At 53.7% G+C, this 23,924-nt stretch overlaps 1 protein-coding gene across 1 annotated transcript; it reads left to right on the top strand.

The window, feature by feature from the left end:
* Positions 1-14,745: 14,745 nt before the first annotated feature.
* LOC118219262 (prickle-like protein 1) lies at positions 14,746-23,144 on the top strand. The gene is made up of 7 exons (XM_035402288.1): positions 14,746-14,918; positions 16,878-16,991; positions 17,505-17,642; positions 20,001-20,204; positions 20,567-20,753; positions 20,929-21,783; positions 22,016-23,144. Exons 1-7 carry the CDS (start codon positions 14,748-14,750, stop codon positions 22,903-22,905), a joined length of 2,559 nt encoding a protein of 852 aa, XP_035258179.1. The 5' UTR covers positions 14,746-14,747; the 3' UTR covers positions 22,906-23,144.
* Positions 23,145-23,924: the final 780 nt, after the last annotated feature.

Genomic DNA, 23,924 nt, shown 5'->3' with positions numbered 1-23,924 from the left:
ATGAGCAGTTAGCGCTGAGCGATGTTAAACGAGCATTCCATTCGGTTCGCCACCGCCGACCCTTTAAAAAACGATGTACGGCCCCGCGGTCATATGAGGGCTGGTTTAGAGGAAACACATCCATTCATATGCCTTATTATTTAGCACTTGACAAAACTCGCAGTCTGATTGTTTGATGCCACAGGGCAGCTGGTAAGCTGGTGACTCGTGGAAAATCAGGAAAGGAATATGTTTCCCCCATTTTTATCCAACTTGCGCCATTTTCCTTCGGTGCAATTCATGACACTGCCGAAATCCTGTTTTTAAACTCTCAGCCTGCAACCTAATTTAAGCAGACAGCCTTTCCAGAAATAGCACGGTCCCTCGCCACCTGCTGACATTAATTAAATATGCAATTAGGTTCAAGGGAAACAGAAAAAACCAAGGCCATTATCTCAAATGCTCGCAGTCCAATAGTGTCTTTTGCTTGCCGGCAAAAACAAAAAAAAAGGTGCTTTGCAGAGACGGAAATGCGGGTGACCTCCTCCTGAAAACGATAATCTGTCCGAAGCCCAGAAGCACGCGCCTGTCGGTCTGCACGCGCTGAAAACAGGAGGGCCCTTTGCCTACGCAACAGGAGCCGTGAACTTCAGCAGGAGCAGCCGAGCAGCCTGGCGCGCGTGCACTCGACAAGCCGGTTCTGCCCAAGCCCGCGTCTGAGGTGCATTCTGGGCCGACGCAACGCCGAGTCGGGAATACGCCCGGTAACCACGGCGGCCGCACCTCGGGCCGCACCTCGGGCCTGTCAGGTCACTACACTACAATCCTAAATAGCGACGGGTCCCTGCCCGGCCCAAAACCCCCTTGGGGAGGACGGGCGCGTGAGCGTGACCCTTATATTTCCACAACAAAATCCCTGGCCCGGGACCGTCTGCTCGCTCGCTTAACCTTGACTGGAGATCAGACGATGATGACATCACCAGTGACAGTACCTGTGATACGACACAGCTGGATCCACGAAAGGAGAATGACTGTTCTGCACAAGAACAAAATAATTTGCAGTGTATCTACTGGGCACCTAGTGGGTATCCATTTTACTCCATATTTTATTCCTTCACAGTTCTTTTGGGAACCTGTACAATATCCTACTACGTGGCATTCCACTGGGCACCATTAAGGAGTCTCCTGGGTGCCCTGCGGGTGTCTGTTGTCTGCGTTGTCTAATGAGTGAGAGCACAGCTGCAGGACTGGGAGACAGACCCTTCCCATAAGCCCCGCGCGCGGGCTCAGACAGCGCAGGGACCGCGGTGTTTCCAGAGGCATCGTGGGATACGCAGCCTGGTGTGTCGCCCGCCACCAGCTACACGCCAGACTGCGTATCCCACGATGCCGCTGGATAGTCAGGGTTAGGAGTTAGGATGGCACAGAAGGGGTCTTTTCCTTTTTGGGACAGCCCTCTGCTAATGCACACGCACCCTATAGGGGGTTCCAACAGAGACGAGGCGAAACGAAATCTGGTCATGGCGAGAAATGGAACGGCCATCATCGCCAACGTGCGCTGCCCCGACCAGGCGAAACGGAGTACGAACGCACCGGTTTGCGGTCCGGTGAGCGCCTTGCGTACGTTTGTGAGCGGCGCGGGCCGAGGGGGACGGGGCGACTCCCATCCCGAAAGACTCCGTTTCGGCGCGGAGGCTGGGAGAGCGGCTTCCGTTAACGCCTCTCGACTCCGAAACGGGGGGACTTTAAAATGGCGAGGCAGGTTCCTGCCGGACCGCAGATCAGCAGCGTCACATTAAAACCGGTTTTAAATAACCTTTTTAAAAAATATTAAATGAAGTCAAGCAGATCAAAGCAAATGTTTAAATGTGTCTGTGGTAGCGCTGGCCAATTAGCACTTCAAAGGCAAGTGGTCCGATGCGAAACGCAGCGCGTCTGACTCGTTTATGAGCGGTTAACTTGCACGCGAGCAAGCCGACGGGCGTTCGCCTCCAGGCCGCGGGCGACGTGGCGCTGACGAGGCCGCGTCACAGCGTGACCGAGCGCGATCGCACGCCAGCGCCTTTCTACGCGGCGGACATGTGAGCGCGGTCACGTGACTGACGCGCGCATCAGAGCCCGACCTGACTGACGACGTTCCCAGACCGGGCGGGTACGAGCTTTTCGGGGAAAAGCCCAGAGTGAGGTGCTCTTTTTTTTCTGTTTTTTGTTTTTTGGCGGTAGCGAGCGTGAGCGCGAGCGGAAACGGCGAGCCGCGGGACGTCGCCGCCCCTTTTGGGCGACGCCCTGATTCAGACGTGGCGCGTAGTTCAGGAAGAGCGAAGAGCCACAGTAACCCCCCAGAGGATCGGCGGTGAACCGGTCCAGCCTGTTAGGGACACGTCATGGGTTAAGCACAGTCTTGTTCACATGCTCGCCGCAGCCTCTCTCTCTCTCTCCCTCTCTCTCTCTCTGATAACCCCATCCTTCCAGAGGTGGCTCACGGAGCTGGCCCGGCTGCACCCCTGACTCCAATTTAACGCCCCGTCCCACACGCAGACTGGCACTGGGGGCCAGTGAAAATCTAGGGGTAGCACACGAAAAAGGCTACAGCATAGCTGAACTTCAGTGTATGAAACATTGAATCATTACTTGTTACATAAGAACAATTAGTCTTTACATGTGAATCATTAGTCTTTACATATGAATCATTACTAAGCCAATGTAATGCATGTAAGGGATTTTCCAGTCTGGTCAAGGCAATTAGTGTACTAAACTAAGACAACATATTAATTACAGTCTGATAACCACTAAGTCAAAATACAGTTTCATTATGTTATGTATGATATCCACCATGTGCAGGGCCTTGTGTTCTGTAATATCCACAAATTGAAGAACCTTAAATATGTCACAGCCTCAAAGAGAAGTATGATTTCACAGGACAAGTTCTTTAGAAGCATAAATTTTCTCAAGCGGCTATTTTCAGACTGACTGAAGTCAAAAAGTTGGTTCGGTTTTTTTTTTCCCTCCCAGTTCTGTGGCTTTTTGGATGGTAACTGTCAACGTTAGCGTAGCCTACAGTGTGATTTGTAGCCTACAAGGCCTAAGCCTTTTAACCATATTAGCGTATGCTAGTAGAAACACAGTGCGACAGTGTACAGGTTCTGGAATGCGCTGGGGTCCACATCCCCCTTCTCGTCAGGTGTTGCATTCAGACGTTTGACGGCCCCTGTCAACGGCGCTGATGCCCCGGGCTCCTCCCCCTGCTACAGTACTGCTGTCAGTGACGACAGGCACTCCATCAAAGACTCATACCTTGCGGTGCACGTGTCACAACCCTGTTTTATTACTTTAGGAATGCAATTCAAGCGCACACTGTTTCTATCAACTTTATGTTCAACTTAAAAAAGCACGCTTTCTTTCCGCGATGGACCGAAGTGACCAAAGGACAGGTAACACTTCTAACACAATCCACTCAGATCACCAACTTAACCTTCCTGTTCTCCTCAGGGTCAAAATGACCCCCTTCTGAGTTTAACAGCAGTGAAAATATCGTGAATAAAATAAAATAAAAATTTGGCATGAAAAGTGACCCTACCATTTGAAAAAGTTGCCCTTTTTAATATTTAAAAAAAAAAACAAATAATTTAACTCACAGGAACTGCTCAACACCATAAGTAATAATAGTAATAATACACAGTTGGAGTACACCAGAGAGAATGCAATACTATTGAAATTATACAAACGAAGTGCAACAGTAGTTTTTTTTTTTTCCAAACAGTAACTGTAAAATCTGATTATTATTTTTATTTAATTTTTTCAATGTTGTACATTTTCTGTGGGAAAAAAAGAGATTTTTTGTTGATTTTAATTTAATTAAATTAACTAATAATATAACGGTTACCAGTGGAGGTTTCCGGTCCCTCACTCTGAGTCCAAACAGAGCCCCGTCCTACATTCACCGATTCGTTTTCAGCTCCGATCCCAGCAAATGGAAAGGACAAGAAAATCACACAGAAACTTCGGCCGTTGCAATAAATATGCACGCACGCTTCACGTTGCTGCTGCACGTGAATGTTCCTCGGCTGGACACTTAAAAAAAAAAGCATTTATTTCAGCTGATGCGCTCAAAAATGCGAATCTGCCTCCCAAGCGACCATTCATAAATGCTCCTTGGCCACCTGAAGGTACAACCTATAAGAACCTCTTTTCAATCCGGGCCTGTGTAAAGAGACCGCAATCTTCTACACTTCATCAGATACGTAGCCTAATCTAATTATGTGGTACAAGCGCAATTACTAGGAGTATCAGGGAGAAAAAACGAATTGAAACGTTTCACTTTCACTGCGCTACGTCCGTCATCCTGACTTATGAACAGCATAAATAAATAACTCAGAAAGGAAAGCAGATCTTCCATGTTTTCCAGACTATAAGGAATGTCAAATCCACATAGGATTCGCCTGCTTGTGTGTGTGACTGCTTGTATTTGTGAATGTGTGTGTGCGCGGGCGCGCGGGGGGGAGGTGTTTAAACCAATAGGCACGGAGTAATGTTAATGTAATTTCAGTGTGTTATGGAGACATGCGCGCACTTTCGAATGAGGAGCTACCGAACTCGTCTGCTCACTTAAGCGCCGAGGCGTGTACAGCTCAACTTTAAAATCAGCGTGATTATTTTCCCCTGAAAAATGCGTTCGCTTACATCTCATCGGTTCTGACAGGACGACGCGTTTGGATAACCGCGGCGAGCTGTAAGCGATTGATTTCACTCTGGGCAACAGCTATACCAAATGTGATTCTATCCCACAAATAAAGGAATATTTAACCCAGGAAACTCCTCACCCTGCTGATCAATTCACGTAAGTATTATCTTTGTTTATCATATGCATGTTGCATATGCGGGGGGAATAGCCGTATATTTGAACATGGCGCATTGCGTGGTTTCATTTTTTACTGTCGCTCAGTTGTTTCGTTGAGGTTTAAATGTCTTGACTGTAGTAAATTACTTTGTCGGTTCAAGAAGGCACAATTTAGCTCTTTGACCACAAGCTGGTTGTGAAAGCTGTAATTACGCGTGTTCCAAGCTTACGTTGAACCACAAAACCCAGTTGCGGTTGTTCTTTATAAACGTTTGTTTAAAGAAGTGTTTTCAAATTGTAGGTTTGTTATTTAATACATATGGGCAACTTCACAAGAAGTATAGGCTATGCTGTTGAAGATACAAAGCCGTATACCCTTCGAATTGGTGGCGTTTCAGTTTGTTCTGAACTCGACTGCACCTTACCAGCAACATAAAGTAGCCACAATATTTACCGAATATTATATTACGCTCATTTCTAATAATGGTTGTTCACATGTCTTCTGTAAGGGACGGTCCCACTCGCTGGTCAAAGCAGAAAGGTGTAGACTGACCTAAAATGTCAACAGTCGATGTTTCTCACTTCTTCAGCGTAGCGCGTAAAGCACACCGTTCTTGTTTTGGCTGATGCGTTAACGTAAACAATTTAAGCTTCCGTGACAGACTCCAAGAGAGAAAAATAAACCTCTCTTAATTAGTGTCACGCTAGAGACCGTGAGGCAATGAGGTGTAAGACTGCGGGTGTGTGGAGCGCCACGGGGATCCAGACGCAAGCTATGGACTCAGCTGTTGCCTGTCACTTTTGTTGACAACTGGTCGCCGCGCTTAAACTGTCTGCCCGCTGTCCCCACGTCGCTGTGCGTTGGGTCACTGTTACAAACCCCACGGGACAGGGTAGCGATTTTTAACCTTCCTACAGCCCTGTAGCGTTATTACGCTTCCAATTGTTTTCAGAACAGTTTGGTCGTAGTAGGCGGGGCTCCGCTTGAAAGGAATTTCAGGCTGCAAAGTCCAAACGGCACCGCTCGAAAAAACGGAACACTTCACAGAAAGGCAGTATCCTCGGGGTTTCGGGGGGGGCGGGGGTGTTAGTTAGGCACGCATGCTGTCCGGTCATGGGGTAGGGGCGGGTTTGGGCTGGCCTAAAATCTGTCACTGTGACCGCAGCTGGGGGGGGGGGGGGGGGCGCTGATTCTATCTCCCGGGCAGCACAGGCAGCCAAGAGACCACGAGTCCAGATTTAGTATTATTTATCGCAAACGGAACTATTTCTTTCAAGATATATTCACAGGAGAACCGGCTTGGCTGAGGTTGCTCCTGGCAGGCGATTCGTTTGGAAAACCGAATAAAAGAAACCGGGTTCAAGATAAGTTTTCCCTGAAGATATTTTCCATCTTTTATTTGCCTCATCACCAGCAACTCGTCGAGCAGCGGTTGGGAAAATATGGATTTCTCATTTGCAAGGGAAAGTGGGACAGAGTGCATTCAAAACAGCTACCGAGACGCGGGTGTCATCTAGTGGCTGGATTATTGGAGCGAGCCCTTGCTAAATTAGTTGTTCAGCCACGTGTCACAAAATATTTGCAAACCTGCATTCCACCCCCCCACCCCCACATATACAATTTGTCCTGCCGCCGCATTTTCAGATTACTAATTTTGGAATAAATTATTTTTTTGTGTTGACGCACTTCTGACCAGACTTAAAACGGTTCACATATTCGTCCTATTGGACGTTGTTCAACGGAAAGCTCAATTTCATTAAGTTCGCCTTATTATTGTTCACTCAGAAGTGCATCTCCATCTTCACAGCTTCACTTTCCACGTTAAAAGTGAAATCTAGCGCGTGCCAGGTTACCCGTGTCTCCGGAATAAAGTGGACGGAACGCCTCTACATTGGGTGAATCGGTGCAACAGAGTACGTGAATACACTTCCTCCTAATTCATTAGCCCAGACACCCACACGTTCATTGCAGACAACACGAATGCATGAATGCCAAGTATGCATTGAATGCTATTCATTTGCAACAATGGTACTGCTTCCATTTGTTTCCGACCGTAGTTCACTGCCTCGTCTTCTGAGTCACACCCCCCCCCCCCCCCACCCTTCCCCAAATGCAAAGTTTTCACAGAGGAAATGAGAGCCGAACTCATGTCGTGGATACCCTGCTGGAAACGTTATTTACAACGGCGTCAGCCACTTTGCGTTGGTGCTTTGGCATCCCGCTTGGTTTTCGGGTTTAAACGCCACGTCTAAACGCCACAATGTTGTTAGGCCTTACAAAATGCAAAGCAGTCCAGTACCCTACGGGAAGTGGGTATACATTATATTATTAATGCAAGGGAAAATAAAAGTTGAGATTTAATCAGAGCAAACGGGTGCCAAATTTGCAACGTAACATTTTCAGAAACGTTTTGGCAGGCTCGCCGGTTACAGAGACCAGCACTCGGCGGAATAAATGTTTATGTTGGAACGCTGGGGTGAGGTCGCCCGATAGGATAAATTAATCCAGCATGAAGCGCGAGAGGAGGCATAAGCGGCCGTGTGTGCCGAGTCCTCACCTATAAGCGAGTCAGTCAGCGGGGATGGCCGCGCGGCGCCGGTGCGCGTATCCTGCTCTGTTGATTTAGCGCCTCCGCGCAGCGCGCTCGCACAAAGCGGCGTGTGTGCTCGCTGGGAATTAATCACATAAACGTCTGGCTGAATCACGCTCAGCCCAAACATTATGGCAGCCTTTTATCCCCCCGAAGCGCGGCGTCCAGCGTGCCAAGCGGAGTGAGAAGCAGGAGACAGAATCCATGTTACGGGGCTCCAGGAATAACACCGTCCTTTATATCCCAGAAGTGAATCAGCAGGAGGGGGGCAGCCATGAGGTGTCAGTTGTCCATAAACTCTGCTAGGACCTGGAGGGGTGGGCCGGGGGGGTTCACTGAAACTTGGGCTGTTTTTTGGGGGGATTGAATGCGGTTGACTGCTGCACACGTTCCCTCCCACTGTAAACTCAACCTTGACTCGAGCAGGGACGAACCACGTCCTGCCAGCTCACTCCAGCCAAATAGCGTTGCCATGGTGGCGGCGCCTCCAAAAGCCCGGCCGTTGAGCAGAGGTCCCGGAGACGCCAAAGCCTCGCCCGTCGGGGGGGGGGGGGGGAGGAGCGGTGAAAGCGTTTAGCAGACGGACGCGGGACGGGGCAGAAGTTACGGCGTTCTCCTGTCCTCCTTCACAGTTACGCGGTGAAAGGGGAAACGGAAAACTTCTCAGAGTTTTTTTTGGGGTGGAGGGTGGAGGCCCCCAGGGCGAGGTAATCATTTATAGCTTTGCAGACCACTGGCTTCAAGTATGTAGCCCCCCCCCCACCTCTCTGCTCTGTGTTTCTAGGCAGCGGTCTTGTCTTAGACCGGGGGGGGGGGGAGAGTCAAGTATAAGTGATGAAGAACAAAAGGTCGGAAGGAACGGCGTGGTCTCCAAAGTCATCACTTAGGGGGACTTAACAGTGAGAAGATGAGGAATATGCCGGGGAGCCCGTTGAAGCGCTGCTTCGCTCTCTTAAGAGCCTGATGCAGGGAGCGTGTCCACGTACAGGGCGACTCAGACTCTGTCTGTCCATTCCTGAATGTACTTCTTAGCTTGAACAACGGCCCGTTAAAGACAGAGCAATAATTCATGCAGTCCCGGCTCGTGTTCGCCAAAAGAGGCCACGAGCCAAAAAAAAAAACCTTGTCTCGACCGCATTCGCGATATTAAATTAATCGCAATTTGGGCTTTCTGTCAGGACCCCGTGACGGAACTAATTAGTCTTAACAAATGAGTGTCATTTTTTTTTTTTGGCCCCAAAGGCCAGACGATCTTGGCTAAACGGCGTTCGAGTGTGAGCGCCGCTATCTCCAGCGCGCCGACCGCAAACTGGAACAAGCGAGGGCCTGCCGGCGAGTTCAGAAGGGTACTCTCCCTCCGGAGAAAGCCTCAGCGGAATTTCACCCGGGGGGGGTCTTCAACATCTGGAATGAGACGGGGGGGAACTTAGCGCTCGATAACGCGGTACTCACCGCTGAGGTTAATGCGTGGTTTGTGTCACCGCACGGCACGTTTCCCTCCAGACGAAATAATTTGATTTTGAAGTACCGTGGGGCTTTATTGGCTCGTATCGAGTGACCGTTTGCCCGTAACTTTTTGATGGGCAATTATCGCTCGCGCTACTTATGGATTCGCCGACCGGCTAAAAATAATCAGAATAAAAGCCTTTCGGTACGGTTGGAATTTATTTCTCAGGCCGAAGTTTGTTCGGTATGGAAGGAGAGTGTTGCGTGCGCCGAGCATTTGCCGGGCGCTGGAAAGGCCGACGTGTCGCAGCGGTGTCAGACAGGAAGCTCTGATCTGCTCGGCGCAGCGCTGCGGGGAGCGCCATCTGCCCCGAGGACTCCAGCCCCGAGGACGGCACGGCACAGGACGGGACGGAGTCCATTTCGGGATTTGCGCTGGACGGGGGGAGATGTGCGGTGGGCTCCTGCTCGAGTCCGGGGGGGGGGGGGCTGAGCTGCGGGGGGACGGAGGCAGCGTGAGCTGCGGGGAGACCGTTCCAGAAGAATAAGCGTGCGTCCCAAGGGGGGGGGGGGGATGCCTCGTCAGCCCGGCCCGGCGGTGCAATCTCTGCCCCGGCCTTGCATCAGCGGCGGTGGCGGCGGCGGCCCGGTGAGGGTAATTACAGCATCGTCGGGGCTGACGCAAGGACCCCGTCCTTATTGCCCGCCCCCCCCCCCGCGGGGGCCAGCCGCTCGTCCCTCTCGCCCCCCCCCTTCCAGAACGTTCTCTTCTCGGCGACTGTAAAAGGGCGGCAAGCTGCAGCCCTCGTCAGAACATTCAGTCTGACGGCTCCGTGCCGTTCCAGTGCAAACCGGATTAGCCAAATTCAGCTGGAACTGCCAATTCAGCTGGTACTGCCAATTCAGCTGGTACTGCCAATTCAGCTGGTACTGCCAATTCAGCTGGTACTGCCAATTCAGCTGGTACTGCCAATTCAGCTGGTACTGCCAATTCAGCTGGTACTGCCAATTCAGCTGGTACTGCCAATTCAGCTGGAACTGCCAATTCAGCTGGTACCGATCCAGCCCGAGGCTAATAAGCTTCGGAACGATTGCGGACTGAAGTTCTAAACACGCGTGGAGGATCCACATCAGTATTTTCATATTATTTATTAATACTAGTATGTTCACCCACTCTTGTCCTTGTTGTTGTTCTTGTCTACTGTGCTTCCTCGCACTCCACAGACTGTGTGTGGCAGACAGGCTACTTAGTGTAATGGCCGGGGCTGCCCTGGGTCCGCAGATGTTCTCCATTAGTTGGGAGTGTAGGTAAATGGCTCTAATTGAGCAGATGTTGGAGCTGGAGCTCTTCCGCTGGTCTGAGTCCCCGGGGTGGGGTGGTGGGGGGGGGGCGGGTGTCTGTGCTGTGAATTCTGGGAATTTCAGGCGGGTGGTCCGCGGGCCGCGCTGGGCGCCCTCCTCCGGAGCCCTTTTCGGCAGCTCCTCTGCAAGTTTGGAACAACACCGGGCCCGAGGAGAGAGACAGGATTTCCTGTCTCTAACAAGGCTGTTGCCTTTTTCTCCTGAAGTTCCTGGTTTAGATACGGGCTCGCGTGGGCATTTACGTCACCCAGGGCTGGTTCTGCAGCGAGCGGTGAAGTCTGAAGCTCCGGACTGGACAAGGGAGCGTCTACAAACCGCCCTGATGAAGTTCGGTTCTGAAGTTCTACGACCGCTGGACCGTAACCGCTAAATGTATTTTCGACAAGAATATCAAGTGACGTTGTTTACAGTGGGCTTCAGTATTACAATCTCAGAGCCCTTTTTTTACGGTGAAGAAACCGACTTCAGCCCACCACCAACCTGTAGTACCCCACCCTGGGTGTGGCACGTCGGCCATTTTGCGCAAGAACACACCTCAGCACACGTCAGCTGAGGCGGAGGGGGTGTGCGGCCGTTAAGCTGATTGGTTTAGACCGGACATCATGGAAGCGCTGTTGAAATCGAACCCGACCTCGTCCGTCCAGTTCACACACCTTCACGCAAAAGCTGTTTGCGTGATGGTGATTAAAAAATTAAAAAAAAAAGGATTTTGGAAGATTTTTAAAAGGATCTGGCTAGCCTCTGGAATCTGGAATTCCTTCAGCTGTTATTTCACAGCCTTTCATTATGCTGCTCTTAATGTGCTTTTAAATTATTATACAACGAGGGTGCGGTTTGGCTAGGAGCGAACAGAGCTCGACAAAGGACAGACAGAGTCTCTCGGAAAGCCAAAAGGTGTGTGAGTAACACCCCTCCCCCCCCTCCCGAATGCAGATGCATACACTGACTGACAAACGGACTCTTTGTTAGTATACGGTGTCCTCAGATAAAAGCGCTTCCTCTGTTTAACTGCCTGGGGAGGCGAGCCGCTCACACGCTATTGTTCCCACCGACGACTGAATTTTACTACCCCCCCCCCCCCCCCCCCCGTGCGCGCTTCAGGGCTGATGGACCCAGGGGTGGCAGAATCTCACTGCTAATTACATGACTTTTTTTTTTTTTTTTTTTAAAACCCGAGCTAACCTGTGTGCCAGAATGCTTCAGAACTGTGCGGTTTAAAGGCTTTTTCAGTCTTCGGTGACATATTACAAGACGTTACAATTCCTATGCGCCCGAATAGGATTGGAGAGCGTAATCCTGTCAGTTTGGGATTTAGTCTTAACACTTGCTGCTCAGGATCAAGTGTACTACTGCCAGAGAGAAGGCCCAGAGCACCATGGCTTTGCCTGAAGCTTTCAATCCCGAGTGCAAGTTCTCTACAAAAGCTGCGCGCCACCATTTTGAATTTGAACCATTCGTTGTTCGTCTTCAGTCTGGCAAACCAGCACGGGCAGAGACGGTCGGACCAAAAGCAAACATAGAGCACTCTTACGTATTTGCCGGTGTAGAAGCCTTGTAGAAACAGGAGAGGAAGAAAAGAGAGGGGGGGGGTTCCGGCGGTCGTTACGGCGGGCCGCGCTGATGGGACGGACGTGGGTCGGGTTTGTTTACGGAGCGAGGAGGCGGGGACCAGGTGCGAGGGGCCGTTTGCGGTCGCGGTCGACCGTGACGGGGGCGTAAAAATGTGAGATTTACAAGTCAGCCAGAGCTGGCCGGGGTCGCAGGTCAGGGATGCGTGCGTTTGCCCCTTATAAGTATTTTATGAGCACAATGCGACGTGAAACATCCTTCACGATACCCGTCTTGACACTGCTAGCATTTAACGGCACGAATCCCATTAGCAGTTAGCCTGCCACATACAATGCACTCTAAAGAGAGGCGGTATATGATCTTCTATTGTGACATCACAATATGGCCATTAAAGTAACCCTTCAGGTCACAGAGCATCAGCCTGACGGGGCTTACTAAGCATCTGAGTGACCCCCTTTCCCCAATACGCATCAGTTTAACGTGATATGTGGCGCTCTTCATTACACTGTTATTATTACGCCCTATTCTCAGGCCAAACCAAAAGGCTTGGACGGGCCAAGTTTGGCCCCCCCCCCCGGAGTATAGTTTTGGGCACCCCTGCAGTAACGAGCGCAATATTCCTTTGGAGCCGCTGATGTTAAACGTTAACGGCTTCCGTTTCATTCCGTAACTTTATTTATAACCCCCGAGCTAACATAACATTTGCGTTTCAGTTTCAAAGCTGGTCCGTGTCAGTGCTTTCCTGAGGTAACTCGATGCTCCTCTCTCGCTGAGAGAGTCTTCTAGAAGCACTCCGCTTCTGCCATAACCTGGAGCTTTATTGCTGTCAGACTTCCTGACCAGAAACAGTTGCCAGGGGTAGACCTGTATTTATTTATTTATTAATTTATTAATTTTATTTTCTTATTGCAGCTTTTGCTTACTTCTCAGTTCACCTACAACTGTGACAAGTGACAAAAACAAGGCCGGGAAAAAAGTTGGCGAAAGTACGGCTCTGTAAATTTGCACCCCGACTCAGACTCAACCTTGTTTCAAAACTTGGCTTGAAATGATGCCGGTATGGGCTGGTGAATTCTTTGCAGAGCATCATAGGCTTTCGCGGCGTCTATGGAAATCGCGCTGAATTGAAAGATTTCCCTTGGCGTTTTATGACCTGGTTACTTCCCGTACTTACGAGCCCACGCCTCGTGGAACCAGTTTATTTGGACGGGGATCGCACTTTGCATTGACATGTTAACGCGCTCCCTCCGGAATCGCGGTGGGTGGGGGGGTGGGGGGGTGAATTATTCTACCCAGGGAGGTGGTTTAGGCTGGCTGATGACATCACAGCTCCTTCCCCCCCCCCCCCCCCCCCCGCCCCCCCGGCTCTGAAGGGGGGGAAAAGGAGCTGCGGGCCACGGAGGTGGGCCCTGCGTTCAGCCAAATTAACTTCGGGCGCCTTCTTCACCCCGGGAAGCCGTCCTGAAGGAGAACGGCGACGCGAGAGCGAGACCGTCGGTTGGCGGTTCTCGTCGCCTGCCCTGGCGCCCGTGGTTGGGAAGTCAGACGCCGAAGCCGCGTTGAAAGACGGCCTCGTTTGCATGTGTGTGTCTTTTCAAATGTAATTGTGGGAAATAATAAGTTGTCCGGATATCTCATGGTATCTGTCAGGACTACATTTTCTTAGTCAAATTGCATGAAAAGTAAATTCATGCGTACGTCACATGATGTGAATTTTGTGATTGGGCATGCATAATATTAGAAAAACAGGAAGAGCTGAGAGCGGAAATAAGCAAATAAGAGTTCTGGATGTGAGCACAGGTGTGTGTGTGTGTGTGTGTGTGTGGGTGCATGCGTGCTAAACTGTACGCAAGTTCGGGGTGTGAGAGTGGGTGTGTCCCCACACACACACACACACACACACACACGCTCTCTGTCTCTCTCTCTCTCTCACACACACAATAAGTTGATTTATGCGGGCGGGGGGAAGCGCTATTTCTGTCGGATCCCCCGGGTCATGGCCGGCGTTGACTGTGGAATTTTGTGGACGCAGCTTGAGATGCTGCAACTGCCGAAAGGCGTCCCTCAAACGCGTTTTCTCCCCCCCGTGCGCGGTTTAAAAAAGGGGGCCGGGGCGCGTTCTTCAACAAAGGCACTTTTGTTGGAGGGCCAACAGGTGACGGGGTGTAACCTGAGTGCCTGCGTGCGCTGGATCTGAAAGCAGCTGGGTCTACCTCCTACGTTTCGGGCAGAAAAACTCAACTAGGGGGAGCTGGGGGAAGGTCCTTGAGGTACTCTAACCCATGAATGTAAATGGCTACATATACAGTACATGAATGACCTCGATCCTCCTACAGAAAAGCCCTTAATTACTGCCATGTAGAATCTTACCACTTCGGACCGAACGTATATATTCGAGAAGGAGAGCTCTGTTTTCCGTACGACAGTACAAGCAAACAAACTGTGTTCCTTGCCCCGGAGGATAGCGACGAAAACGAGAGCGGTTCGTTAAAGGGAGACTGCCACGGGGGCACGCGCTGGGTTTCGGGTCCTCGGGTTTCGAACCCTACTGAACGCGGTTTAGAGTACGTTGTCCGGACCGAAGGGAAAACGGTGTCACTCTCGCCACCTCCGGGTCAAACTCTGGTCAAAGGTCTAAGCCTGCCCGGGCTCGGGGCTGTCAGCTAGAGGGACCAATGGCGGGACACCTTTGGCCTTTTCACGACCGCGCAGCCAGAGCGGTCTGCCCGTAAACGCTTCAGGACTGTCGCCGCCGCGCGGGGGAGTGCCGCAGGAGCGGAGTGTGCGTGTGCTGACCCTTTGAAGAGGAGGTTTTTTTTTGGGAATGTTTCGACTCGAAATTCCAAGTGTTCTAGAACCCCGTTGCTTTCGTTTACCCCCGCGTGGGCGAGGTCTCTCGCTTCTCCTGTGACCGACGCCTTCTTCTCCCCCTCTCTCCCCCCCCTCCCCCAACAGAGCCTCGGATGGACCCGGAGGGCGCGGGCCGTTTCCGTGGCGGCGCCCCGCCCGCCGACGCGGCGGCGAGGGCCGGCAAGCTGGCCCCGGGGTTCCGGCGCGGCTCCGCCTCGGACGACGACTCGGGCTGCGCCCTGGAGGAGTACGCCTGGGTCCCGCCCGGCCTGCGGCCCGAGCAGGTGAGCCCCGCCCCGCCCTGCCCCGCCCCGCCCCCCTCCTAACGCACGCTTCTCCCCTCCCTCCCCATCTGCAGGTGACCCAAGGTGCGAGCCGCCCGTAAGGCAACGGCCATTTTAGTAGGAGCGCAGTAACTCGGGGGAAGCGGCCAGATCTGTAGGGATAACGTTGAGCACTTTAACCGCGGTGCCGCCAGAGAGACCCCGGGCTCTGAAAATACGCAAGCGATGATGAGACACGCCCCCTGAGGAGACCACGCCCCTGATGTGCCAATCAAACTCAGCACGACGGGCCAATGCAGCACAGAGCACATATAACAACCGGACAATCAGCTCATGGGAGGGTTCAGTCAGGTTAGAGATCTGTGTTTGATTGCTCTCTGGCGACCCCTGCTGGTCGATCGGGGCGCGCACGCGGGCTGCACGTTAAAGCCGAGTACTGAAAAAAAAAAAAAAAAAAAAGGTCTTCCTCTGACCCTGTTCTGTGCGAGCTCAGCTGCAGCCTGCGGTGTGTAAAGAAGCAGCTGTTTCGGAGGAGAGCTGCACATAACTGGACATTCCAAAACAGGGAGGGAATTGGATATGTACAGCTCCACATTGGGCAGCAAATTTATTTAAAAAATGACACAAGAACAACAACAAAAAAAACGATAAAAGTGAAGCTAGTCCAGAAGGATGGACCTTGGAGGAAGCACCAGATAAACCACATAGCACGGCGCACACAGACAATCTACTGAACGCCATTAAGCCCGGGGGAAATTTCCATAATGAGAAATATTGAATTAAGCATTATTAAATAAGCTCGCATTCATGTGGAAACAGCTGAGGCTTATTGCGGGATGTCTGTTCCTCACTTTCACTCAGAAGTAACACTGGCCTCCCCCTCGTGTCCCTCAGAAAGTCCCAATTATCTACAGGATGTGTGTACTTGCCATTTTGAAAAGAAAAGAAAAGAAAAAAAAAAAAAAAAAACATTTTCACGAGAGGCCTGCAAATAATCACTGGCAGCTGGCGGGCCGAGCTCCTGGGAGAGACGGCGCTGAAAGAGGCCAGGACTGCTTTTTAAAGGGGAAGCTCCTCTTCCCCCCTCGGCCGGGTCCATCGCAACCCAGAAAATAACCCTCGTGGGCTGCGTTTCGTGTGTCAAACACCCAAGCCTTGGTCTCCTGTGTAAAAAGGCCGTTTGAAGCGACGGTGCCATTGAGATGCAACTGGAAACGACGTCAACTCGGCAAACGAAGTATTTCATCTCAGTTAAGAAAGCAAAAAAATAAGTTACATTAATTGCAGCCCCTCTCTTTGCATGACATAGCCAATGGCTCCATACAAATGATGCCGGGAAAGGGTGTGGGGATGTGCACACATCCTCTGCAGTCAAATCAGTTTCCCTCGCGGGCTGCCTGGGGCGGAGATGAATTTAAACATTTAAACAGTTATGTCATGCGTTCAGCTGGGTGTATAATGAATTAAATACAGTTTTACCTTTTACACTCTCTCTCACGCTCACACTCATTCTCACATTCACTAACTCTCACACACACTCACTCTCACACTAGCACACTCACTGTACACTCTCACTCTCACACTAGCACACTCACTGTGCACACACACTCACACACTTGTGCCATGCTCTGTCTCCGGCTTCTCTCGCGGGTCCCAGACATGCAGTTAAACGGCGAGGGCCCCCCAGTCAGGAGCCAGACCTCCACTAACCTGTCAATAATCCGTTTAAAACCCACAATCAAAGCTTTGCTCCAACACGTGCTTTCAGTAAGCTTAACGGATAAAGACCTCAGCTGGAAGGGACAGCAGCACACACACACACACGCACACACACAGACACAGACTGGGAGGGGGGGCTGGGGGTACCCCAGGACCGGGGCTGTGACCCCCCCCACCCCCCCCAGGACCGCAGCGGTCCGACGGGCTCACCGCTAACCCGGCCTTCCCGCCCCCCTCCAGGTGCAGCTGTACTTCTCCTGCCTGCCCGAGGACAAGGTGCCCTACGTCAACAGCCCCGGGGAGAAGCTCCGCGTCAGGCAGCTCCTGTACCAGCTGCCGCCCCACGACAACGAGGTAGGGCCAGCGCCCCGAGGCGGCCCTCAAAAACCGCGGGGGGAGCCCCGGCGGGGTACAGCCGGCCCGGGTGGCCCGGGTCCCCCCCATTAACCCCGTTCCCCCCTGCGATCCGCGCCTGCGCTCGTCCAGGAGACTGTTCACAGCCGACTGCGCCCCCTCAGAAAAAAAGGGCAGCACGTGCCCTGTTTAGCGTTAAGTATGAAGACGGGCGTCGGGCCAGTGAAGCGCGGCCATTTTATGATTGGGTGTGTGTTAGGCCCCGCCCACAATGTGCCAGAGGGATTTCTGCTGTGGTGGCGATTGACAGGCAGAGGAGTCTCGCAGGGGGGCTGCTGGTGGGGTCCACGCGTGGCTTCCTTGTTTAAGGCTGAACGGCGTACCCCCTGCGGGACCCCTCCAGTGCAGCCTCTTGATATTTCTCAGCCCGTGTCTGGATGTCCTTCCAGAGGGTTTTTTTTGGGTTTTTATGTGGGACAGCCTGAACGGGGTTTCTCTCTCTCTCCACCTCAGCTCCGGTATTGCCAGTCCCTCTCGGGGGAGGAGAAGAAGGAGCTGCAGATGTTCAGCGCGCAGAGGAAGAAGGAGGCGCTGGGGAGGGGGAGCCTCAGGCTGCTCCCCCGAGCGCTGCTGCACGCCGTCTGCGAGCACGTAGGTCTCCCCCCCCACACCCGAAAACTCACGGCGGGGTTAGACTGAGCTCTACACGGCGGGGTTAGACTGAGATCTACACGGCTGGGTTAGACTGAGAAATACACGGCTGGGTTAGACTGAGATCTACACGGCTGGGTTAGACTGAGATCTACACGGCTGGGTTAGACTGAGATCTACACGGCTGGGTTAGACTGAGATCTACACGGCTGGGTTAGACTGAGATCTACACGGCTGGGTTAGACTGAGATCTACACGGCTGGGTTAGACTGAGCTCTACACGGCTGGGTTAGACTGAGATCTACACGGCGGGGTTAGACTGAGATCTACACTGCTGGGTTAGACTGAGATATACACGGCGGGGTTAGACTGAGATATACACGGCTGGGTTAGACTGAGATATACACGGCTGGGTTAGACTGAGATATACACGGCTGGGTTAGACTGAGATCTACACGGCGGGGTTAGACTGAGATCTACACTGCTGGGTTAGACTGAGATATACACGGCGGGGTTAGACTGAGATATACACGGCTGGGTTAGACTGAGATATACACGGCTGGGTTAGACTGAGATATACACGGCTGGGTTAGACTGAGATATACACGGCTGGGTTAGACTGAGATATACACGGCTGGGTTAGACTGAGATATACACGGCTGGGTTAGACTGAGATATACACGGCTGGGTTAGACTGAGATCTACACTGCTGGGTTAGACTGAGATATACACGGCGGGGTTAGACTGAGATATACACGGCTGGGTTAGACTGAGATATACACGGCTGGGTTAGACTGAGATATACACGGCTGGGTTAGACTGAGATATACACGGCTGGGTTAGACTGAGATATACACGGCTGGGTTAGACTGAGATATACACTGCTGGGTTAGACTGAGATCTACACGGCTGGGTTAGACTGAGATATACACTGCTGGGTTAGACTGAGATCTACACGGCCGGGTTAGACTGAGATATACACTGCTGGGTTAGACTGAGATCTACACGGCCGGGTTAGACTGAGATATACACTGCTGGGTTAGACTGAGATCTACACGGCCGGGTTAGAGTGAGATATACACTGCTGGGTTAGACTGAGATCTACACGGCTGGGTTAGACTGAGATATACACTGCTGGGTTAGACTGAGATCTACACGGCCGGGTTAGACTGAGATATACACTGCTGGGTTAGACTGAGATCTACACGGCCGGGTTAGACTGAGATATACACTGCTGGGTTAGACTGAGATCTACACGGCCGGGTTAGACTGAGATATACACGGCTGGGTTAGACTGAGATATACACGGCTGGGTTAGACTGAGATATACACGGCTGGGTTAGACTGAGATATACACGGCTGGGTTAGACTGAGATATACACTGCTGGGTTAGACTGAGATCTACACGGCTGGGTTAGACTGAGATATACACTGCTGGGTTAGACTGAGATCTACACGGCCGGGTTAGACTGAGATATACACTGCTGGGTTAGACTGAGATCTACACGGCCGGGTTAGACTGAGATATACACGGCTGGGTTAGACTGAGATCTACACTGCTGGGTTAGACTGAGATCTACACGGCCGGGTTAGACTGAGATATACACTGCTGGGTTAGACTGAGATCTACACGGCCGGGTTAGACTGAGATATACACTGCTGGGTTAGACTGAGATCTACACGGCCGGGTTAGACTGAGATATACACGGCTGGGTTAGACTGAGATCTACACTGCTGGGTTAGACTGAGATCTACACGGCCGGGTTAGACTGAGATATACACTGCTGGGTTAGACTGAGATCTACACGGCCGGGTTAGAGTGAGATATACACAGTAGGGTTAAATGCAGCTGCTTTCAAACGGGCATCATCGTCAGTAAGATGAGGCTTTAATCAAAAGGAGCTGGAATTACAGGGGGCCTGTGGGCACTGAGGGCTTCCTATCAAACCAAGCGTGGAGGTCTTTCCACCGTAAAGACGATCAGAAGGGGAGTTTGTGGCCAGTTTGATCCGGTCCACTTTGTGACGCCGCGCACTCTGCGCTTGCACTGTGGCTCTTCCGCGTTTTACTGCGGGTCACACCAGCGCCTGGGGGAAGGTTGCTTAACGCTGTGAAAATGGGCCTTTGTTAGCCGAAACAAAACTGTAGCCATATTTTCCCTTTCTGCTCCAGTGTCTCCCACCCAATTCCTCAAGATCTTTACATCTGAGGACAGCAAGAGCCTGAGCCAGAGCTCTTAGCCCTTGAATACTTGAGATGCATCAAAATGGTGACTGTCTCCCATATGGCACGGGAGAATGTGTTAAGTTGGCGGGTTGAAACAGGGTTGAAACACAGGCGGCTCTGTTTGGTCTGCAGTGCGGCGAGGGCGTCGCCGGGGGCGAGATGGCGGTGTTCGCCTCCAGGGCGGGGCCGTCCGTGTGCTGGCACCCGGCCTGCTTCACCTGCTCGGCGTGCGGCGAGCTCCTGGTGGACCTCATCTACTTCTACCAGGACGGCCGGGTCCACTGCGGCCGGCACCACGCCGAGCTGCTGAAGCCCCGCTGCTCCGCCTGCGATGAGGTGAGCGCCGACGAGACCGGGGGAGTGGCCTAGACCAAGGGGGGTGTGGTCTAGACCAAGGGGGGCGTGGCCCAGACCAGGGGTGTGTGGCCTAGTCCAGGGTGGTGTGGCCAAGACCAGGGAGGGGGGGAGTGGCCCAGACCAGGGAGGGGGGCGTGGCCTAGTCCAGGGTGGTGTGGCCAAGACCAGGGAGGGGGGGAGTGGCCCAGACCAGGGAGGGGGGCGTGCCCTAGACCAGGGGGCATGGCCCAGACCGGGGGGGTGTGGCCTAGACTGAGGGGGAGGGGGGGGGCTGGCCTAGACCGGGGTGGGGGCGGTACCAGAGTGGACCGCAGTCTCTGACTTCCGGCGCATTCCCTCAGATCATCTTTGCGGACGAGTGCACGGAGGCGGAGGGCCGGCACTGGCACATGCAGCACTTCTGCTGCTTCGAGTGCGAGGCGGCGCTGGGGGGCCAGCGCTACATCATGAAGGACGGGCGGCCGTTCTGCTGCGGCTGCTTCCAGTCCCTGTACGCCGAGTACTGCGAGGCCTGCGGGGAGCCCATCGGTGAGCCAATCGCCTCGTCACCCGGTCGCTGCCAACCGACCAATCCGCGGCTCCGGAAACAAAGGGTTTCTGCCCCTTGTGTTCCCGGTCCGTTTAGAGCACGTTTACTGAGCAAGCCGGTTTGAGGGAGGTGCTAACCCGGATGTTTTTCCCCCTCCTCCTCCTCCCCGTTCAGGCGTAGACCACGCCCAGATGACGTACGACGGGCTGCACTGGCACGCCACGGAGGCCTGCTTCGGCTGCGCAGAGTGCCAGAGCTCCCTGCTGGGCTGCCCCTTCCTGCCCAGAGACGGGCAGATCTACTGCTCCAGGGCCTGCAGCCTGGGGGAGGACGGGCGCGCCTCCGACTCCTCCGACTCCGCCTTCCAGTCCGCCCGCTCCCGCGAGTCCCGCCGCAGCGTCCGCGTGGGCAAGAGCAGCCGCCCGGCCGACCGCCGCCGCCGCTCGCCGCCGCTCCTCCTCTCGCCGCCGCCGCCGCCGCCGCCCGACTACGGTTTCCCCGGCGACGGCGAGGACGCGCTGTCCTGCGGGCTGGCGCGCCTCAGCTTCGCCGACGACCGCTTCTGGAAGGGGCGGGACGAGCAGGGGGAGGCGCCGGAGGACCGCGAGGAGTGGGCGGAGCACGACGACTACATGACCCAGCTGCTCCTCAGGTTCGGGGACCGGGGCGACTTCCGGCGCCCGGGGGAGCCCGCCCCCGCCGGGCCGTGGGCCTCGGACGCCGAGGGCGGAGCCAAGGCGGAGGGGGGGCGCCGCGGCCGGCAGAGCCCGGCCGGCAAGAGGTACCAGACGGACGCGCGCTGGGCCCAGTCGCAGGACGGGCTGGGGGACTCCGCCTACGGCAGCCACCCGGGCCCCGCCAGCAGCCGGAGGGTCCAGGAGCTGGACCTGGAGCCCGGGGCGGCCGGGTTCGAGCGCGAGCAGGGGCGCTGGCACGACGACCCGCTGGAGGGCGTCGCCGACGAGCTGGAGCAGCCCGGGCAGGGCATCCGAGACTCCATGGACTCTCTGGCGCTCTCTAACATCACAGGTGAGGAGCTCCTCAGTCCCCACGCATAGAGCTCACACCAGTTTAATGGGCATGGCAAGATCACGTCAGGATGTTTTTAGCCGATGAACATACACGGCGTCACACATCACGTATCTGAGCTTAGCGAAGCCTAAGCCGTTTGTCATTATAGATCCAGTAGCCGCTTGCATGTCCCCTGTGACTGAACTGAGGCTACGACTGAAACGCGCACCGACCCCCTCTGTCTCCGCAGGGGCCTCTGTGGAAGGAGACTGCAGGGAGGAGCCGCTGCTGTATTCCCTGCAGAGACTCGCGGAGCTGGAGAGTGGGGACTGCGAGAAGATGAGCAACATGGGGACGCTGAACTCGTCGATGCTGCACAGGAGCGCGGTCTCCCTGAGGAGCCTGAGCTCGGAGCTGGAGAGAGAGGATGTGCAAGTGGTGGAAGACGAGGAGGAGGAGGAGGAGGAGGAAGAAGAGGAGGAGCCCCTCCCGGAAGAGAAGCCGCGTCCCCAGCACGTGCCCCTACTGAGGAGGAGCCAGTCGCAGACCAGGCCGCCGCAGGCGAGCTTCTCGCCCGGCCTGGGGGACGTCGGCGCGCGCTACGAGCAGCTGGAGGTGCGGCGGGCGCCCCTGAGCGAGCAGGCCCGCCGCCGCGTCTACCGCTTCCAGGAGCCGGGCCAGCGGCCCGACCTTCATCACCCGCACCATCGTCACCGCCCCCACCGGCCCCACCGGCCCCACCGGCGGCACAGGGCCCGCAGGACCTGCTCGGATGACGCCCTGCACCTGTCGCCCAGGGACCCGCGCACCTCGCCGGCCAATCAGGAGCTCCGCGGCCAGCGGACCCGCTGCCACGGCACCTCGGACTACCCGCTGCAGGGCCTGGTGACGGACTGCCTCCAGGGCCTGCACGAGGACGACGGCGACGGCTGGTGCTCCACCTGCTCCTCGTCCTCCGAGTCGGAGGAGGAGGGCTTCTTCCTGGGCCAGCCCATCCCCCAGCCTCGCCCGCAGAGGTACCGTTACTACGGCGACGACCTCCCCACCCCCGTGTGCGCCTTGCCCTCGCCTCCCTACGACCCCCGGACCGCGTCCAAAAAGAGGAAGGGGCACAGGGGCAAGAACTGCATCATTTCGTAGGCCGCGGGGACTGAACTGACCCTCCTACACTGTCCCGCTGAACTTCATTTACCTTTTTTCCTCTAATAAAGTCGCCACCGACTGAAGCCATGTTCATATGCTTGCTGATGTGAGTACTGGGCACAGGGTGAGGATCCAGCCCTGAAACCGCCATCCCGCCAAACCCTCTGGCTTCCCCCGTGAGAGGAAAGCCGCCTTTTAGCGGTCTCATCATTTGCCTATTACCGCTCACCTAAATGCTCTTAACGGCCCACCCCGTCTCCTAGCAACATGCCACATAAGCCGTAGAATTGTACGGCAGCATTGCTATGTCCGGAAAAGGTAACGACAATAAACTATTTAATAAAGTGGTATTTAGAGACTAATGAAAATAAATATTTAACAGTGCGAATATTAATGTACATATTGTAAAATTCAGATTTTAAAACTGATATTTTTATATACCTGAGGATCAAAATCTTTTTTTTTTCCCCTGATGTATGACTTTTTGCCTGCAGCAGTGATACTGTGGAGGATCTCTGCTTTTGTTAATCCGGTTTTTAAAATAAAACGATGCGACACACTACGCCTCTGATCGCGTCATGAAGCCTACCGACCCTCGCTTTCTCAATGTGTTTTCTTTCTATTAGTATTAAATCAAACGTGGTCTGAATGCGTGTTGAGAACTCAAACGCTCTTGTATAACCCACCAGCATGGTTCAGCTTTCATTTACGGGTCAGAAGTACACTGAAAACAGACTTCCAATCTATGTATAAACGTAAAGAAATTCAAAACCGGAACATTATGGTTTTAGAAATAAAAGAGTATCGTGGATTTTGAGGTACCATTTTAATGCACGTCTTGAAAATTCATTGACTAGGACCAACCGTCGGTTTTTGCTGCACAAGCGTGTGAAAGATTTAGCCCGTTGGAGCCAGCTCGTACTTAGCGTGGTGGAAACGCTCGGCTCAAATGAGATGTGTATCTCGCCCCGAGCGAACGGCCCTTCGGCTTGGGTTTCACAGCGCCGCGCAAACGC

The sequence above is a fragment of the Anguilla anguilla genome, chromosome 19, assembly GCF_013347855.1.
Source record: "Anguilla anguilla isolate fAngAng1 chromosome 19, fAngAng1.pri, whole genome shotgun sequence".
Taxonomy (NCBI): Eukaryota; Metazoa; Chordata; class Actinopteri; order Anguilliformes; family Anguillidae; genus Anguilla; species Anguilla anguilla.
This window is presented reverse-complemented; position numbering and strand designations above follow the sequence as displayed.

What these genes read in the sequence shown, in the direction of transcription:
- LOC118219262 (XM_035402288.1), top strand. Translation starts at nt 14,748, where the DNA reads ATGGACCCGGAGGGCGCGGGCCGTTTCCGTGGCGGCGCCCCGCCCGCC. An exon ending in TGCCGCCCCACGACAACGAG is followed by an intron (nt 16,992 to 17,504) that starts GTAGGGCCAGCG and finishes TCTCCACCTCAG; the next exon opens with CTCCGGTATTGCCAGTCCCT. An exon ending in TGCACGCCGTCTGCGAGCAC is followed by an intron (nt 17,643 to 20,000) that starts GTAGGTCTCCCC and finishes TTTGGTCTGCAG; the next exon opens with TGCGGCGAGGGCGTCGCCGG.